General features: G+C 57.8%; 4 protein-coding genes across 4 annotated transcripts; 2 read left to right on the top strand and 2 right to left on the bottom strand.

Moving 5' to 3' along the window:
- Nucleotides 1-1,250: 1,250 nt before the first annotated feature.
- On the bottom strand, nucleotides 1,251-2,263 carry H310_02014 (hypothetical protein). The gene has a single exon (XM_008865384.1). It carries the CDS (start codon nucleotides 2,250-2,252, stop codon nucleotides 1,356-1,358), a length of 897 nt encoding a protein of 298 aa, XP_008863606.1. The 5' UTR covers nucleotides 2,253-2,263; the 3' UTR covers nucleotides 1,251-1,355.
- A 1,256-nt stretch (nucleotides 2,264-3,519) lies between these two features.
- On the top strand, nucleotides 3,520-15,407 carry H310_02013 (hypothetical protein; the record flags this gene model as incomplete). Its single annotated transcript, XM_008865383.1, has 16 exons — nucleotides 3,520-4,729; nucleotides 4,785-6,600; nucleotides 6,659-6,909; nucleotides 6,963-7,171; nucleotides 7,224-7,542; nucleotides 7,596-7,732; nucleotides 7,778-9,079; nucleotides 9,133-9,270; nucleotides 9,339-9,683; nucleotides 9,741-10,088; nucleotides 10,149-11,693; nucleotides 11,739-11,843; nucleotides 11,901-13,214; nucleotides 13,291-13,386; nucleotides 13,453-14,829; nucleotides 14,880-15,407. 16 exons carry the CDS (start codon nucleotides 3,520-3,522, stop codon nucleotides 15,405-15,407), a joined length of 11,040 nt encoding a protein of 3,679 aa, XP_008863605.1.
- Nucleotides 15,408-15,497: 90 nt separating this feature from the next.
- Nucleotides 15,498-16,617, bottom strand: H310_02012 (hypothetical protein; the record flags this gene model as incomplete). Its single annotated transcript, XM_008865382.1, has 5 exons — nucleotides 15,498-15,905; nucleotides 16,101-16,206; nucleotides 16,278-16,311; nucleotides 16,357-16,410; nucleotides 16,464-16,617. The coding sequence occupies 5 exons, from the start codon at nucleotides 16,615-16,617 to the stop codon at nucleotides 15,498-15,500; spliced, it is 756 nt and encodes a 251-aa protein (XP_008863604.1).
- A 54-nt stretch (nucleotides 16,618-16,671) lies between these two features.
- On the top strand, nucleotides 16,672-17,781 carry H310_02011 (hypothetical protein). Its single transcript, XM_008865381.1, has 3 exons — nucleotides 16,672-16,796; nucleotides 16,856-17,225; nucleotides 17,276-17,781. Exons 1-3 carry the CDS (start codon nucleotides 16,693-16,695, stop codon nucleotides 17,759-17,761), a joined length of 960 nt encoding a protein of 319 aa, XP_008863603.1. The 5' UTR covers nucleotides 16,672-16,692; the 3' UTR covers nucleotides 17,762-17,781.
- The last annotated feature ends 173 nt before the right edge of the window (nucleotides 17,782-17,954 follow it).

Here is a 17,954-nt window from a genome sequence, read left to right as displayed (position 1 = left end):
TGTGGCTCGAACGAAAGCGCCGCTGTGGCACCCGCTCCATGCCCCAATGCGGGCACGCATCCGACCAACTGTGGCCGCCGTGGTGTGTAAATTTCGCGAGGTTTTGCCACTGCAGTTGCAACCGCGTGGCGGCCTGGCACGAGATTCAAGCACCGGCGCCATGTCTCGACCGCCGTCGGGATGGGAACCGATGGTTCGATGCCATACAGTCGGCGAGTTTGTGCCATGTTTTCTGGAACGCCATCGACGCCCTCGTTCAGTTTGCACGACTTTCGGCGGCATGCGCACCGCGTGGTTGGACTTGTACACACCATTGCTCGAGCACCTCTCGCTCTCGATCCAGTTTATGGTCAGGCTCTTCGTCAACATTGAGCTGGCCGATGCCGACAACGAAAGCATCTTGTGCGTTCTGCTGACGACGGTCGCAAACCTCCCGCCAGCCTTTAGCGCGGTCATGTCGAACATTTCTTGTTGCTACGTCAAGGAGGACTTTGTCATGACCGACGCGACCGCCGATTGATGGCAAGTAGCTAACGCAAACTTTTGATTCACTATGGGACACGAGCGTCATCGCGTGCCATGTGTCTTGATGCAAATGCCCCCGCCTCCAACTCATGTGAAGGAGACGCGATCCGTCGGACGCCTTTGTCGAGTCTGCCATTGCGTTCACCGCCAGTATGCTGTCCAGATTCGACTCGACGTCGTTCTTGGTGATTGCACGCGTCGCAGGTCCGTGCGCTAACGTTAACGTGCGACAAAAAAGGGCTTTTGCCGTGGTGAAGCGCGGCGGCGATACAACTGTGTTGCGATGCCTACCGACCAGCGAAACGACGGTAGTCGCTGTGTGGCTCGAACGAAAGCGCCGCTGTGGCACCCGCTCCATGCCCCAATGCGGGCACGCATCCGAAGGAACGACCAACTGTGGCCGCCGTGGTGTGTAAATTTCTCGAGGTTTTGCCACTGCAGTTGCAACCGCGTGGCGCCCTGGCACGAGATTCAAGCACCGGCGCCATGTCTCGATCGCCGTCGGGATGGGAGCGATGGTTCGATGCCATACAGTACTCCAATTGCGATCAAGAAGACTTGGGTGATGTTGTCGCGCCCAGACGACCTGATCACTGCGCTGGAATCTGTCGCCTGTCTGAGTTGGAGTGTGCTTCGTCCTCGAGTAGCCAGGTGCTGTCCGCGGGTCTGCCGACGAAGCGCCGTTCACCCCATGCGCGGACGACAGCGATGATCTTTCGCCACACTGCAAGAACCAGGATCGGGCAGATCACTCTTATAACTTAACTAGGTGCTTCACTTGATGGGCTAAATAACTATAACTTATTCTCTACTGCCTGGGTGGTTGCGACTCAGTACCACGCGTCGAACGAGTCGCGGTTGAAGTCGGCGTCTTCGAGCTCGCGCTGGAGCATTTTGATGAGTTCGAGGTTGGCGGTGGACTTGGCGAGTTCGGCACCCGGCAGGCTTTCGTTGGACTGCGACGTGGCCGCTGACGTCTTCCTCGGCAAGTCCACAACGTTGTCTCGCGACTTGGACGACTTGTTTTGGTTGAAGAGGTTCCACGAAGACGACCGCTGGACGGGCTGGAGGTCGTGCTGGAGGTCTTGCTGAAGGCCATACTGGCGCATTTTTAGCTCGTGGTTCTCGGTGATGAGGGCGCGGTTCGTCGCGGTGAGTTGGTGCACCTGGGCATCGAGTTGGCGCAGTCGGAGGTGCATGTCGTTCTTGTTGCGGAGGAGCTGAACCTCTGCTTCGAGTTCCTGGATGCGCGTGTCCTTGACGACAACTTCGTCCTGCAGCTTGTCCGCTTCCGCACGGAAGAATTTGGCGGCATGGGACGCGCGGATCAGCTCATCCTCGATCCGGTTGCGAATGCGCGCGTGCGCGTCTTTGTCCTTGATCACCTGAAACTCCATGGCGAGTCGGGTCACGTCCCACAAGAGCTTGGCGGCCTCGAGCTGCTTGACTTGGAACTCCAAGTCCATGCAAACGCGTTGCATGTCGGCGAGCTTGGCCTTGGTGTGGACAAGCTCGTCGTCGAGGAAGATCGAGTCGCGCAGGGTCGAGCTGTTGGATTGGCGATCTTCGCTGAGGAGGAGGTCTGTGACTTCGACCAGCGACTTGTCCAGCATGTGAAAATCGTCGACAGACGGCGACGGGGGAGCGTCCAGCATCTGCTTCGGCGACGCATCCTTCGACACTTCGGTCTCCTGTGGCGGCGGACTCACACCGAGTGCGCTGGTCATGCTGAACTGGCCCAAAAATTGGAATGGTTCGCTGCCTCAAATATCCTCGGCCTTTCAAGTCAATTTGTTACAGACGTTGTAACGCATTTTCAAAGCGCCGGGTTTGTATCGGAAACGCCGCTCCAATTCGGCCAACTGGCCCAAATTGGAAGCCGATACATCCGTTTTGAGGTGGATGTTGGCCAACTGGACCTGTTTAGCGGGAGCAAACGCCGCTTTGTACGGTGTAATGTCTTGGCTTCGTCCGAGCCAATCAAGATGGACCATCACATGGGACAATGTGGCTGGTTGACTGGCTTGGCTTCGGCCGTTCGCTTGCCCTGTACACAGCGAAAGATGTGCCCGAGTTGAAGCTACGCCATCAAGAGTGCGACGGGTGGCCGCGGCTGGCTGGTTGCATGCGTCCTGAGCCACCGACGGACGGACTCCCACGCGCCTCACGCCCCACGGTTGGCCACGGGAAGGCGTGTCCACCTCGACCACCCAGCGACTTCACCCGTGCGCGTGTTTTTATGCCGTTCGGCCTGGGCGGTAGCAGATCCCATCCATTGATACACGACTCAGACCGCAGACGAAGGCAGCAGCGCACTGGCCATATCGTCGTTGATGGGTCTACCGGACAGGTTGGCGATGCCGTTGAATGCCTCTGCTAGGTGAGACCTCTCCAACTGGGAATCTATCTCGCGCTGGCGATGACGACCGAAGGATCGGCCGGCGTGAGACCTCGTCCGAATCATCTCCGTGTTGACATGCCGTGCACAACCCATTCCACAAAGTGCTATTTCTGGTGGTGCCGTCGTCGCAATGGATCAAGGCCATAGCACATCCCCACGGGAATCTGCGTGTCGGCATGGATTCAGAAACACGAGACGGTCGACGTTGTGCTATAATCGTGGAGCAAGCTGACCACCCCTACTGCCTGCACGGCGCCGCCGACGGACAGACCACAATCAGCACTCCCCCCCCCGAAGCGCCGAGAACGTTCTTGCCACCGATCGCGGCGAACGAAATATTTGAGTACATGGTACACTCCGTGCATCCAACACAGCCGCCCAACACTAGTCAATCGAGGACCCACAAGTGCCACCGTGGTCAGGCCGGGACGGTGCAGAGGAATTTCCACGCGTGTCAGCGTGCCACGTGTAAACCCTCTCAAATTAAATATACTGACGGTTTCGCCGGGTAACCGGTCGTTACGTCGTTTCGTTGCACGCCGCTTCGGCTCGAGGTGTTTCACAGTGTGCAAGTAACCCGCCGCCCACACAGCATGAGCTCGGATCGCGAGCTGCAAACGTCCCTACGGACGGCGGCGTCGCAGCTGAGCCCACGACGCCAGCAAGACGGCGGCACGGCCACGACGTCGCTCCCGTTTTACGAAAACATTGCACCTGGAGAAGCACTGAAGCGGCTCTTCGCGTGGTTCCACCCGAGACCGCTTGCAAACGCACGAGACAAAGATGGCATGAGCGTCGATGAGTTTAATCAACTCAGACGGTGCGTTGGCCATCCCGTCGTCACGACCGCGGACTGGACGGCAGCCATGCACGAGCTCCACCCAGACGACGCGACCGACGTGTGGGTACGCGAGTCGGAATTCAATGAACTCTTTGGGTTTGCACCGTTCTTCGGCATCCACGAAAGCGCCCACGCCCCCGTGCACCTGTCCATCATGCACCAAATCGCGGCGATGGAGCAGTTTGTGCATTTTCTGCTCATGTTGTTTGAAAAGTTTGCCGACCCGTCGACATCGAGCTTGACATTTGCAGCCGTGCAGGGGATGCAGCGCAAGGCGTGCGTCAAGACCAAAATTGACGAACGCAGTTGGGAGCGGCTGTGCCGCCAAGTCCAGGCAGTGCGATTGGAGCTTCAGTGGCAGCAGTTTGGACAAGCGTGGCACATCAACTTAAACACAAACGGGCTCGTGGCAGGAAACTTTTTATTTGGCTCGAATGGCAAACCGCTTGCACCCGCGGACGTCGTGCAGACGATTCTCGCTGAGGAGAAGCTCGCGACGCATTTCGCCAAGGACAACTTGATTTCGCGCCAGGCGCTGCACGGCCTCCTCAAAGCCGGGTCCACCCAGCGCACTCTGGCAGACAAGGAGTGGTGCGCCATTCTAGAAGAAAACCAGACCACGTATCCCGGACCTGGCGGTGGGACAAGTCACACGATGCGCGCTACGGAAGCCACTCGAGGCGCTCCCCACGACATCATCGTCCACAATGCCAACAACATGATGCTGTACGAGATAGCGTTCGACGAGCCTGGAGCGCTCGGCATCCAAGTGCAGAGTGATTTTTTCGGGCAGTGTATGGCTGTTCACTCGATCGACGGCCAGGCGAAGAAGCACCCGACGATCCAAACGGATGACATCGTGGCGTCCATCGACGGCGAACTCATGTTCTTCGACCCCATCGGCTCGGTCGACGGCGAACGGGCGCGCCAAGACAAAGTCCAATCTCAACTGGACACGCACGGTACGATCCCTCGCCATTTTTGCCCTCGCACACCACTCGCTATGCCACCACGTAGACGCCACCGTGCGCAAGGTCGTGTTTTTGCGTCAAGAAGTGTATTACCATATTCAAGACACAGATTTGAAGCTGTCGTTTCGTACGTACGAGCCGATCGGCCGCGGCGGGGCGTTTTCGATTTTGCTACCGCCCGGCGCGACGGGCGACTCGGTCACCGTGTCGTTTGAACCGACATTGCAAGATTTGCTGCGCCCGACGTGCAAATACGACCCGGCAACGTCAACGGCGACAGTCGCGTTGACCGGCGCAAAAGGAATCAAGCAAGGGGCGTTCATGACCATGTTTATTCATGGCATTACCACGCGCTTGCTGGCGGGACCTGGCGTCGTGCTCCACAGCCCCGCCAGTGATAGCGAAGGGACTACGATGCGCACAACCATCACCCTCTTCAATGACTGGTCTACCTGGCGCGCGCTCGTCCAAGAAACGTTTTTGGCGTCGAAAGGGGCGCGCCCCACGACGAAATTTGCCGACCCGTCGCTGCGCCCCATCACGGTCGAGGTTGTTCGGGGAGGGTCGGGGATCTCGTTTGCCGCCGATTTTTTCGGACAATGCGCGGTCGTCGCGGACCTCGATCCGTTGAAAGATGTCGGGGGCGTCGTCAAGGACGACGTGTTAAGCGCCATTGTGTTTCAAAACAGCCAAGGCGTACCCGAACGCTTCAACGCGATCAAACCGTTTTCGTTGGCCCGGTCGACGGATGACCATTACACGGCTGTCATGGCGGAGCTGGACGCGCGGGTCGCGTCCGAGGAGCCGTACACGCTACACTTTCTGCGGCTCCAGTCGCACTACGTGCAACTCGGAGACCGCACGACGTTGACGTTCAATGCTCTCACCGACCTTGGGCCGGACAGCACGATTGCGATTGAAATGCCGACTGCGGACTGGAAGGCCAAGGATGTCGAAGGAATCGACGTCGAGTTCCTCAAACCGACCACGGTCCGGACGTCGAAAACGTACTGGAACGCAGCGTCGCACGTGCTTGAAATCACGTTGGACACTTCGAGCAACGCCATCCAAGAAAACGCACAGGTAATCGTCGCGGTCACGGGCATCCAAGGGGTGTCGGACAAGAGCGCGGGGCCGTCCGAGATTACGGTCGCATCGAATGGGCAAATGCGATTCGAGCTGCACGACCACTGGCATTCGTTCTTGGGTGGGCTGGGCGGCGTCGTTGCCGACAACCTCGTCGACGTCCTCACGCGTCTCAAAACATCGCCGCTAGACTTGTGGACGATCCTCGAATACGCGCACTTGCTGTTCCGCATGTTTCAAGACGACAAGACCCAACTGCTCACGTATGACGGTGCGATGCTGTTCCGCGAGGCCGTCACGGGCGAGACGGAGCCGATGGACGTGGAAAAGTGGACGAAGTTCTGCCGCTCCGTTGACGCCAAACCTCGCTTGGGCCTCACCGAGAAGCAATTTACATGCAGTGTCCTGGAGCTGGTCAACATGGACCGTCGCTTTTTGTCGACCAAGTTTGAAGGTCATGACCTGAAGCGGCTGTACGTGCACTTACACTCGGTGGACAAGCTGTTCGACGAAGCGCTCGAGCTGTTCGAAGACGGCCGCCACCACGCGACAGTGCACATCGACAGTCTCCGCGGCCTCCACAAGGCGTGTTTTTCGTCGATGCCGTGGGCAGACTTCCTCCAGCACATGCAAAAGACCGACGTGACCAAGTACGAGTGGACTCAGCACGACTTTTACCGCATCTTTGCGCTCCCTAACAAGAAGCTCAACCCCGTCGACGCCTGGATCAATTTGCACTACTCAAAGCTCCTCTTTGACGAGTTTGCCCGTGTCCGGTCCGTCGGCAAGACCAACTTGTACTTTGATTCTGCACCTGACAGGCCTCTTTTGCAGGGTCATTCGAAAGCAGGAGCTGCGCGACCTCCTCGCCGCCCGCAAATCGTCCTTCCAACTCGACGACGACGTGTGGGTGAAGCTTTGCTCGACGATTGAGGGCGACCACGGGTCCGCGACGTCCGGAATCACGTGCGCAGGCTTTGTCCAGTTGTATCCGTCGGCCGCGTTTGGCAATCGCGACTCTGTCCTGGACTGGAACTACATCCAAGCGTACAAAATGGAGCCCGAGCCGCGGCACACTCGAGCAGGTAAGACCAAGTCTCGCTCGGACGCATACTGGATGCACTCACCACGAATGCAGCGGCGCTCGCGGCCGAGATACAGGCAGCGCCCGAGAAAATTAGCGTCAACGAACTTGCCGAGGATATGCTGGATGCGGCAGCCAGTGTCGACGATTTTGCCGAAGAAGCCGTGAATGCCGGCATTGCGTTTAGTCGCACGGAAGAAGTCGTCGAGCGCACGATCGAACTCAAGGACCCGGCGTGGTCGACTTCGTTTCAGTCGAACTTGGTGCGTATCGTCCGCCCCATCGGCTGGGTTCTCATGTTGGCCATCGAGCCAGGCAACGCGCAACAAGGGCATCTTGCAACTCACTGTCAAGTGCGCCAGTGAGCTGCACGACGTGGCCGAAGCCGACACGTGTTCAACCGAGCTCGAGCAGTACTACATCGTCGCATACACCATCACGGGGGCGGACTGGAACGACGAGTTCCAAAAGCCCAAGGGAAAGCCCTGGCGCAAGAAAGCGCGAGACGTCCTCTTTGGCCAGCGTTTCTCGTCGTACAAGTGTGCACCACACGAAGAATGGGACCAAGGCGAGTCGCAGCAGCTCGTGGCCGAGTACTTGGAGATGGAGCAGCATTTCAAACATTACCCACGAGGTAGTTGGTCCTTGTGGCAGATCGTGAATCATGGGTGGCTCGCGTCGTCGTAGACAACGCCGACGACTACATGGCGTCCCGAGACCAATTGGTCCAAGTGTACAACACGATGAACCCGTACGCGTCCGTGACGGAGGAAGCTCCTCTCGACTTGCGCAGCCACCGCATGATTTCTCGCTTGGTCACCAAGGTAGGGTAGCACGAGATCGACGGGTCATGACATGATGGGTTGCAGGACCCGTTGGCCGACGGCGTCGTCAAGTTTCCAAACGAGCGGTTCCGTCTCTACCTGGACAGGACGCGGACCACAGACGCGCAGACGCACGTCGTGATCAAGTTGTTTAAGCGCACAGAGCGCGCGCGCAAGTTCAACCCACAGAAGTACGAACGACTCCTCCAGGCCACGATCGAGCTTGGGCGCGCGGAGAAGTCGGAGCGCGTGATTCGGACCCTGTTGGAGAAACAAAAGCAACTGCTCGTGGAATCGCTCCACTTGTTTGACGTGACGGCCGAACTCGAGATGCAAATGACGAAATTCAAGCGCAAGGAACATGAAGCGGACGCCCTGGTGCGGCGCATCACCGCGTTGCGCACCGAAGTTGACGAGCTCGAGGCAGAGCAAGCCACGTGGCGCCAAAACCAGAAACGCGCCAAGTTCAAGACGCAATTGCTCGGTCAAACTGCGCTGCCGATTCAAGATTTTTTGGACGTCCTGCACGATGACTCGCTCGAGACGGACGACCTCGCCATCATATACGACCTCGAGCACAAAGCGTCGGGGAAACTGCTCCTGAGTGTCGAGTACAAGTGCGACACCGTCAGCAAGATGGCCGACACCCAGCCCCTTGTCGCCGCCGACCCAGATAAGTTGGAGTACCCCGCGGACGCCCCGCTGGCCGTCAAGTGGGCTACAAGCGATGAGTTTGGAGTCCATCAAGGCGACTCGATCGCGTTAGTGCGCGAGAACGACGACAAGAAGCTCATGTTGTCCATGTCGTTCTTCACGTTGTTCTGGAGCTCAAAAACCAACAACTGGGACATTTTTGACTCGAGCGTGGCTCTATATTCGGGCGGAGAGACCAAAGCCGCCATCTTACATCGGACACCCTCCGAGGATGGGGACGGCGCCAAGGCGTCGGGTATGTTTCTCCTGCCGTCCGCGAGAGACTTGTCCCTTCCCCCCGGCACGTACCGGCTGAGCTTGATCCGCAAGGAAACGATCGAAGGCGTCAACTACCGGTCGTCCGTGGGAGCAAGCGCCGGGCTCAACGTGTACGTCGGCGTGAACAGCATCCACACAATCTTTGGCACAACGCCTCTGGTCGATGTAAAGACAGTCAAGTGCTCGATGTCGGTCATTGACACAGCGACCAACTTGATCCAAGTCAGCACGATGCCAGTGTCGTCGTCGTCGTGGTGGTTCCGGGCGTGCGGGTACGATGCTGAACTGGACAATTCGATCGCAATGCTGTCGGCTGAATCCGCGGAATTGGAGAAGCAGCTCAGTGTCCGGGACCTTCGCGCCGCCAAACGCACGGTCCGTTCCCCGTTGATGCCCCATTTTTGCTAACGATTGTGCGTGATGTGCAGCGCTTGGAAGAGCAATTGGCGCTGTGCCAAGTCAAATTGCGCGCAGCGGAAAACGCCAAGGCCAAAGGAGTGGCTGGCATCAAGAACCATCAAGACAAAGCAAGGGCCGAACTAGATGCGCTGTTGGTCGAATGGCAGGTGCGCTATCTTGCATTGTCTACCCCCTTCCATATGATCGGTTTTCCCATGGGATCCCATGTGTATAGTCGCTCAAAGCCCAGAGGACCACGGCCACAGAAAAATGGCCCCTGGAACTGCAGGTGGCCGACATTGAAGCGCGATGCCGGGATCTAGAAGACCAAGTCAAAGGATGGGCACTCATCCGTGTCGAATTTGAAAAGCGCCGGAGTGTGCTGCAGCTGACCGGGGCGGCACCCGAGGTCCCGCCGCCAGAGTTCAATTACAGAAGTCCGATGCGTGTCGAGTTTTTGCTGGAAGGGGCGACCGGGACGCTGCCGCAGGACAACCCGCACTTGAACGACTTGAGCAACGACTGCGTTGTCATTTTACCCCAAGTGGTCGTGGAAACGTCGGACCGCATCCGCGTCAAGGTGCGCCGATCCATGGCAATCGATGGATTGGATCGATCCATGTCTTCGCCTGCGTAGATCTTGGGCAAGCTCCAGACGAGCGATGCCGAGCGCACCAACCGCATTCGAAAGCAAATCCAATGGGAGCTTCAAATCATGTTGACGGTCGTCCAGTTTGCCAACGCCAACTTCTTCGAAAAGGCGCGGACGTACATGAAATTGTGGTCCGCCTTGAAGAAGCTGCGCAAAGTGCGATGGCTGTACGTGTTTGAGGAGTGCCTGCCGCTGTATCACAACGCATCGACAAAGCTCAAGGACCACTTTCCCGCGATCATCGCCGAGTTGATTGAGGAGTTGCAATGTCGCACCGACGAGCTCGAGTTGGAGAGCGACGGCCAGGTCAAAAACAACTTGTTCCGCCGTCAAGTACGTAGCCGACATGCTATTTCATTCTTGCCTCACCATGCCACCAACACGCTGCGGTAGATCCCCATCAAGGAGTCCGTTTTCACCCAAGACGAACGCTGTGGCGTGTCGGGGACCATCGACGGATCGGTCGCCAGCTTCGTCGGCGACGATGTCTCGGTTGGCGATATGTATATTTGCAAGTACATGCGCCGGGGCGACGCGACCGGGTCACTCGGCGAGCTCGGCCGGGTCGGACCGTTTGCGATTCAATCAAGCGCGAAAAAGTCGTCGTGGTTCACCCTGACCGTCCACCAAAAGCTGGCGCTAGTCGAAGCTGCGTTTCACTTGTTTGTTCTGACGCTCAAGTACTTTGTCGCATTGCTCAACTTGTCGTTCAACGTGTCGTTCGTGTCGAGCTTGGCGTTGAAGATCGAGTGGCCGCACTTGAGCTTTGACGCGATTCGAGCGCTCCAGGTCCAGTGCCTCGCCGCGTTGCGCGACGTTGTCCCGGTTGTCCGCGAGATTTTTGCGTGGTTTGACCATTTTTTTGCCACGTTGCTCGAGTACATCATGGTGGACCTCAACATCTTCAAGTTCTTTGCCAACTGCACGCACGGATTCGGGATGCTCGTCAACTGGATCGCTCTGTGGGCGACCGCGCTCTTCTTGTACATCGTGATCCAAGAGGACATCCTGGCCAAGGTCCAAAAGATCGGGTCGTATTTGCCCGTCGAGGTCGGCAAGACCGGGGAAGATCGGTTCGAACAGCTTGGGTCGGTGCTTGTCAGTCCGGTGTTGATCGTGATCAAAGTGCTCATTTTGTTCATTGCGCAGCAGTGGACTGTCTTCTCCAACGAGCTGTGGGAAGGCCAAACGTTCGTGCAGCCGGTGGCGAGCCAGCAGTGCAAGGTGGCAGGGCTCGATTATGCGCTCCAAGTGACGGCGGCCGTCCTCCTCATCACGTTCTTTTACTTTTTCTTCCCGCTGCTCGTGTTGGACATGTTCAGTTGGGTGCCGCCGTTCGACCTCAAGAGCGACATCGACAGAGTGGAGGCCAGCCACCACGGCCGCAAACAGGGCATCCACGACGCGGTCGACAACAACGTGAACCTGATCGACTACGGCGACAACGCGAAAGACCCCAAGTGGTCGCGGTGGTGTTCGCTGCGCAACTTGTTTTGGTTCCACGGGTCCGGGCAGCGCATCTTCATGGACTACAAGTACTCGAGCTTTCACAAACTCACGAAAACGTACGGCTACGTCGGGATTTGGTTTGTCATTTTGTACGTGTACACGGTTTTGCTTCTCCAGAGCATCATGCGCGCCGTCGGCGCCGTGTTTGGATGGCGGGGCAAGCGCGGGTACATGTACCCCCGACCGCACTTGCGCGGCGCGTCGTCGTGGACAGACAAGTTTTGCTGCCGGTTCAATGCCGAGTGGAAGCGGTACTGGGTGTTCAAGAAGGTCATCAAACCGTTCGTTGACGTGCTTGCTGTCACGTTTGGGCTCTGGAGCTACGACCGATGGGACGTGTACGACATTGAAGAGCGCGGGAAGAGCTGCTTTCCCATGGAGCCCAACAACGAGATCAAGCAGCTTCAAATGATGTCGCTGCACGGCAAGGTACAGTCCCCGTCATGCCCTTGCTCAACTGAAACACCGTTCCAGGTCAACAGTTTGCTGTGGCTACCGTTTTCGTCGGCGGGAGTTCTAACCTTCATTTCGGACTGCGTGAACCGTGGCCCGATCTTGAGCTACTTCTTGAACGACCAGGTACGTCGCACTGCTGTCGAGCACGCAGTGTGTTCTAACGTTCGAGGCATGGCGCAGTTTTTGCAAGCGGACAAACCAGAAAGCGAGCGCGTGGGCAAGGTCAAGATGCGCTTTATGCGTTGGGGCAAGGCGCGCCACAACAACGAGGACGAAGCCGGCTTCGTCTACCTCGTCGACACGGAATTTCTTGCCACCTTGACCAAGTGGGTGAGCTCGATGGTCGAGCTGGCGTCGGTCCTGGCGCTGGTCCTCATGCCGTTGATCAACCGCAATGCGGACGGTCTTGGAACCCCAGCCGCCGCCGCGCTCATTGCCGCGTTTGTCTCGCCGGTGATGGAATTCAACCACCAGGTCCTCAAGACATATCGCAAGTTCCAGGAGTTTGCCAAAGTGGAACAAGCCAAGGTCCAAGACACTCTTCAGTCCGTGATCGACACTACTCAAGCAGCTGCGACTGCCGCAGCGTCCAACAATGCAGGCAAACTCACGGACATCCAAGGACGATCCCTCGCCCAGGTCCAACACACGCTGGGACTGAGCGCGGACCAAGCGGTTGCGCTCGAGAAGGTCGCCGCGATTGCCAACGAAAAGGGCACCGATGCCGTGACTGGCAAGATCGCCGACGCAGAATCTGCCGTGACGGACAAACTGAGCGCCGTCGGCGTCGACGTGACGTTTGCATCCGTCCGCGAGAATGCTAGCGGCGGCGACAACAACACCGACGAAACCGAGTCCGAAGAGGACGAAGATGACGACGGTGGCGACAGCGACGATGACGAAAACAACAAGACCAAGGACACCAAGGGCGACTTAGTCGTGTTGTCGGCATTGCCAGAAGCGAGCTACATAATTCAATCCGACAAGCTCGACGTGGGCGAAGGCGAGATCACGGTGAGCTGGCGCATCAACTCGAAGCGCCGATTTCACGCGTCAGACGCAATCGGGATGTTTCCAGCACGTTCGCTGGACAACCTTCTGTCAAGGCGGACGATGGACCAGTGCCTATGCTACCGCCTCGTGTCCGAGTCGGACGTCGAGCCGTTCGGGTGGAAGCCGGACGCGGCGAACGAAAACCATCATGACAAAGTGATGGTGACGCGGGCCGTTGCGCTAGAAAAGATCTTGCACAGAAAGATTGGTTCCTTGCACAGGCAGTCGGTGTCGTTAGCCAAATCGAACGCCGACGACGACGACAACCAAGAGTCGACCAAAGCTGATGAGAAAGCAGACTTGGAAGAAAGCGGAGAGAACCCCGAAAGCACCGAGCTCATCGACTTGTCTCAGGCTGAAAACATGTTTGAGTACGTGTTGGCCCATGCGCCGCCTTCCCCAAAGAAGATGCATGACATTTTGCTGGAAGAAATCGAAGAGGTGCGTCCTGTGGCCCATCGTAGTAGCTACCAACGGGTCGCTCAAACAGGATGCTAACTTTGTGCTTTGCGTGCAGCACAAAGACGACATGGATGGACTTGCCGTCGCGGAGGCACTAAAAGAGGATCAAAATCACGATGCAGACACCGCCTCGGCAGCCAGGTCCACCAAGGTAATGAGCGACAACGCGTCGTTTCTGAGTCATCCCTCGTACGTGTGCTCATCGTGTCATGGCTAGACGGTCAACGGCCACGTCAAATTCCGTCCATGCAATACGAACGAAGCCGAAGATCACCCGAAACACGAAGACTTTATCTTTGGCAATTCCGCCGGCATCTACCCGTGCAAGTATGGGATGGAAAAGTACGAGTTTTTGTACCTGCGATACGTTGGCACCAAACTCCACGACGAGCGCGACTCGTCGACGCGATCTGCGTACGTGGTCGTCGAGGACTCTCCCGAAGCAGCGCCTTTGCTGAACGAGCCGGAGCGCCGCGGAAGCCACACACGAGCGGTCGTGTCCAAGCCCGACGACTTTGACCCGCTCAACAAGTTTAGTTCGAACGCGGTCAGCGTCGGGACGTTTGATCTGTTCATTCGTCTTAGCTCGGACTCGCCCCTCATGTGGGCCAACCAAGCCGTGAACGTATCATGGAACATTTACGGCGTCGCGTACCAGGTGCTGGCGCATCCCAAAAACAAAAACTGCATCGCGTTTTACAAGGTCAAGGACATCCACAACACTCGCAAGTGTGCCAAGCTCGAGATCATCCCGCCGACCGCATTCTTCCCGAACCACGGGAGTGGTCCAGTGACGGGGCGCATGATGGTGACGACACCAAACGAGCCCGGGATGTACGAGATTCGGTTCCTGTTCAACTACTTTCACGCGGCCAAGTTGCATCGCCGGTGCCAAGTGTTTGGCATGCTCGAAGAAAAGATGCAGACCGAGCGCATCGCCAATTTGTTTATCAAGCGCGACATGGCGCAGTCCCTGAACCTCCTCCACCACCAAGAACACCACGTGTGGAGCACTGCGATCCTGCAAGCGTACGCGTGGTACCTCCCCATTCTCGACCGCCTCTTGGCCGCGTCAACGACGACAGCGCCAGAGATCTTGGAGCATCCCGCCAAGTTTGCCACGACGATGATGCAAGCCTTTAGCGACACCTGCGGCTACCTCGTGAGCCAGCCGTCCCGGCAGCTTCAATCGTGTCTGGAGCAAATTTTGCACCCGCTGTGGACTCCAGGCTTCATGGCGTTCCTCCACAGCACGTTCAGCCAGTCTCGGGACATGGTGGCTCACGCGAAATCGTTCACGTTTGTGTCGCCGACCGACCCGTACAAGGACACGTTTGTGAGCCATCAACTCGACATGCTTCGCGCGGCGTCTGTGCCACGAGCGACCACTGCAGACGGCGCGGAAGAGCCCAACGTCGAGTTGACCATGGTTCGATTGCTCCACGACGACGCGGACTTGCTTCGGTACGGCCCGACTGCGTTCGAGCAAATGGCATTCGACTACCTCGACGCGAGGTCGTATTTGCCAGGGCACATTGACTTGCTCGACGACTTGATTTTGGGCCACTCGCCGTTGCTCAACACGGCCAGCCTTGTACGTGTGTGGTTTTCATCGTACTTTTGTTGTTCATCGCATTGGTGTAGATCCTCGACAACGTTGCTATCACATGCTGCGCGTTGTTCGAACCAGCGGTCAACAACGCGGTGCAAGGGTTCTTCCGCCACGCAAAGGAAGAGCGCAAGATGGGACTGTTTCAAGAAATGGACGTGAACCTCAAGGATGGGTGCCGCAGCCACCTCGCCAAGCTGATCCGCGCCGCCTTTGCGACAGACACTAGGACGGGCGAACGCTACGGGGGATGGCAACTCGAGCCATTGGAACACTGCACCATGAATGGCGCGTCCGTGCTAATGCACCGCGCCGTGAGGACGTGGATGAAACCTCGCCTGGTCAAGTACATCATGAAGACGCTCTCCCGTCGATATGCGTCTCTGACGAGCTCGAATGTGGCCGTTGCCAAGAAAATGGCGCGCACAGTGACGTGCCGCCGCCCGCCGACCTTTCGACGTGCGCCGGTGGAAGCCCCGGACCGCCAACCCAAGTCCGGACAAAGCGTCGTGTGGTTCTTGGACAACTCAGAGTACATTGCCCGGAAGTACCATTCGAGTTGAGGCCTCCGCCGATGCGACACTACCCCTCCATCCTGCTGCCGCCACTGCATTTTATGGATCGATGGATGTACTTTGTGATAATGAACTATGTTAAGAGCGCGGCGGCGATTCTTGGGTGACGACAGGCGCTTCCCACGTCGTCCGCTTGTGGATGTGATCAATGTAGTATCGGCGACCTTTCGGATCAAGCGCTGTGTCCCATCCAGGTGGAAGTGCGACGAGGTCGTCGTCGGGAGGCGGGATCGACGTGCCGTCAACCAGATGCGGGATCGCTGGTTGTGAAAAGAACGCGCCTTCGCGGTCCTCGCCCACCGCCTCGTTTTGAATCTGCCGAATGTACGCAAGCAGCTTGTGGCGGTACTGACTACTGCTCGAGCTATTTGGAATGACGACGGGCGTCCCGGGGAGGGCAGTCGACCGCACTGCGAGAGACATTGCTCCCGATCGCATCGTGGGTCCACACGAGCGGGGACGGGCCGCACGAGGGGGCTTCGGACTCTGAACAGAAGTTTAGGTCGCTTCTGGGTTTGCCATCGAGTTTGACATATGGCGTTAGCGATGCACCGACCTCGATTTGCCGAGTGTTGGGGTGCATGGCTGGGAAATTCGTGTGTGCAAGCCTGGCATTCCGTCGTATATGGCTCTAGACCAGGTATCGCCGCGTTGAATGGCCACCGCAACGGAGGGTCGTACGTGGGCGCTGTGTTCGTGGATGTGCTGTGTCAAGTGTGCCAGTCGTTGGCAGTGGTCGCGGTAGTCTTGGCGCTGTTGGTACGAGGAGCACTTCCAGATTGCGTCTCTAGTTGCACACACACAAGAGGGAGTTGTTTGTCCAGGGCCAATGACTTGATCAACTCTACTCGATCGTACATGTTGTTGACGAGGTTGTAACCCGGCGGAAGACCTGACGTCGTTAGAAGCTGGCGTGGCCCACGGCGACGGCACGTACATGGAGGTGGCGGATAATGGTCGACTTCAGGACGTTTCCTCGCGTGCAAGTACACTGAAACATGACGGTGGCGGTGAACGATCCCTACAATGGAAAGACACACGGACCGTATGGAGCAGCATCTCGTGGGGTAATTTGGGGGGATGGCTTCGGCGCGACCATCACGGCCTGGAAGCGCTTCAGTTCGGCGCCAACCTGGCTCCGACCGCCAACGTTGCGCTCGTCGAAGTGGGTGTAGCCTGCCTTGTTGGCTCGGTACATAGCCAGCCAAGGTGACCTCCAGCCTCTCTCCCCAACAACTTTCGGCTAATAATAGTACTGCGCGCAGGTGTCGACATGTCGGCGCTGCCGCGCAACCATGTCCTCCAACAGGCTACGTACTCCCCCGACTATCTAACATCATCCCTCGACCTCGGGTACAAGGAAGCTGAAGAAGCGTGGTGCGATCGACAAGCGATAGACATTCGAATCGGGTTCTGATCCATGACGTGTTGTACAGGTTCGCGCTCCTGCAACGTCATCGACACATTTACTTCGACACGATGGCGCCGCTGGTCCAGTACAGCGTCGACGACAAACGTCGTCGGTACTGCAGCGCAACCCAGCTACAAACTGCAGCAGCGGCTATTGAAGGGTCAACGTTGACCGTGATGAAGCTGCAGCAGCAGCTCCTGGCGGCGTGGCACCGAGGCGCGAGTTTGTTTCAAGCGACGTGGCGAGGGCACGTAGCAAGGAAGACCATGCGTGCAGCGATGTGGGCCGCACGAATCAAAAGAACAGAATGGTTGTTTCGCAGAGCGCAAGGAATACGGCGACTGGGATTGGCCCGAAGGCACCGTCTCGCCCGGCAAGCTTGCCGCCACATCAAGGTACTGCATGTGCTAGTTGGTCACGACTGGTCGCTACATGGCATGCAAAGGGACTCGTTGTACGTGCCCACGTAAATGCAATGCGAATTCAACGTCTCGCTCGGCATTACTTGTTTCACAGCCGGCGGTGGCATGCCGCGACGAGGCTCCAGAAATGGTACGTCCACCGAGTGCGCCACCGAAACTTGACGACGGCGTTGGCGCGACTGCACGGATTTCTGAAACGCCAGCGTCGCAATGCGCTCCTCGAAGAGTATGCTGCTGCTGCGTTAGACGCAAGGCAGCGCCAACGTGAGCGGGCGCAAGCTGTGTACTTCTCCATGAAACCGGACCACGTCATCGTCCACAGGATGGTGGCAGCAAGGAAGCGCGTGGTGAAGGATACACTGGGAACATCCCGCCCCCCAATGGCCCCCAACTCGAGTGCCCATCGCAGCCGCGCCGTGCTGCCGCTGCCAATGGCAACCAACAAAATGATGGCTGAAGCACTTGCCGCGCAGTCGTCGATACACAAGCGTGACCGTAGGATAATCTGACCGATCTAGCCATCTTTCTTTGCTGGTGAGTCTGACTCGACCTGCCTGTTGGCAAGCCGAGTCGTGTCGGGTGGGCTGGCGGCGCTGCTTTCACCAACTAGCGTCATCTCGTGTGCATGTTGGCGATCCCGGGTACAGTAGAGGACGCGCTGAATTTCGGGATTTGTTTATACTGCTAATTCCGCCTGTCGGT

This window comes from Aphanomyces invadans (genome assembly GCF_000520115.1).
Source record: "Aphanomyces invadans strain NJM9701 unplaced genomic scaffold supercont1.3, whole genome shotgun sequence".
NCBI classification, from domain to species: domain Eukaryota; phylum Oomycota; class Saprolegniomycetes; order Saprolegniales; family Verrucalvaceae; genus Aphanomyces; species Aphanomyces invadans.
The sequence above is the reverse complement of the archived record's forward strand: the minus strand, read 5'-3'. Positions and strand labels throughout refer to the sequence as shown.

What these genes read in the sequence shown, in the direction of transcription:
- H310_02011 (XM_008865381.1), top strand. Translation starts at nt 16,693, where the DNA reads ATGTCGGCGCTGCCGCGCAACCATGTCCTCCAACAGGCTACGTACTCC. An exon ending in AAGGAAGCTGAAGAAGCGTG is followed by an intron (nt 16,797 to 16,855) that starts GTGCGATCGACA and finishes CGTGTTGTACAG; the next exon opens with GTTCGCGCTCCTGCAACGTC. An exon ending in AAGCTTGCCGCCACATCAAG is followed by an intron (nt 17,226 to 17,275) that starts GTACTGCATGTG and finishes TGGCATGCAAAG; the next exon opens with GGACTCGTTGTACGTGCCCA.
- H310_02014 (XM_008865384.1), bottom strand. Translation starts at nt 2,252, where the DNA reads ATGACCAGCGCACTCGGTGTGAGTCCGCCGCCACAGGAGACCGAAGTG.